The following is a 668-nucleotide window of genomic DNA, read 5'->3' as shown; positions in this document are numbered from 1 at the left end:
CACAGAACACACAACATACTTGTGGGGTATGAAGGTGGCCAGTGCGTGGTTCATGTCCACGGCACAGCCCAGACGCCGGTACTCAGGGTCCTGGATAATCTCCAGGTGCCGCTGGGCATCCGGTGGGGTTGCTACTTTCCTATTTCCTGAGGAAGAAAAGGCAACATCATCCTCAATGCAAATACCCACAAGGAGATGAACTGTTACTGACGGCACATTTTTAGTTTGTGATGCTTTTTATAGACAATAAAACAAACGTTTATTTCACAAACATCCTTCCTGCCTCCTTCCAACCTCCTGCACGTATGAAGGTGGCCAGTGCGAGGTTCATGTCCACGGCACAGCCCAGTCGCCGGTACTCGGGGTCCTGGATAATCTCCAGGTGCCGCTGGGCATCAGGTGGGGTTGCTACTTTCCTATTTCCTGAGGAAGAAAAGGCAACATCATCCTCAATGCAAATACCCACAAGAAGATGGACTGTTACTGATGGCACATTCTTAGTTTGCGATGCTTTTCATAGACAAGCATAAACGTTTATTTCACAAACATCCTTCCTGCCCCCTTCCAACCTCCTGCACGCTACCCAACACACATGCACACACACATGCAGACCACCCAACACACATGCACACATATGCACACATGGAGGACAAAAGACAAAGAGATAG

The 668-nt window shown here is 49.0% G+C and overlaps 1 protein-coding gene across 1 annotated transcript in view; it reads right to left on the bottom strand.

Moving 5' to 3' along the window:
- AGL (amylo-alpha-1, 6-glucosidase, 4-alpha-glucanotransferase) overlaps window positions 1–668 on the bottom strand; it is a 60,323-nt gene that overhangs the window by 28,081 nt on the left and 31,574 nt on the right. The window contains exons 9-10 of the mRNA XM_006763107.2: window positions 304–423; window positions 20–146 (exon numbers count right to left, since the gene is read on the bottom strand). Of these exons, the coding sequence (XP_006763170.1) occupies window positions 20–146; window positions 304–423 (247 nt within the window). The remainder of the gene's footprint in view (window positions 1–19; window positions 147–303; window positions 424–668) is intronic.

Source organism: Myotis davidii, unplaced genomic scaffold (assembly GCF_000327345.1).
Source record: "Myotis davidii unplaced genomic scaffold, ASM32734v1 scaffold217, whole genome shotgun sequence".
Lineage (NCBI taxonomy): Eukaryota > Metazoa > Chordata > Mammalia > Chiroptera > Vespertilionidae > Myotis > Myotis davidii.
The sequence above is the reverse complement of the archived record's forward strand: the minus strand, read 5'-3'. Positions and strand labels throughout refer to the sequence as shown.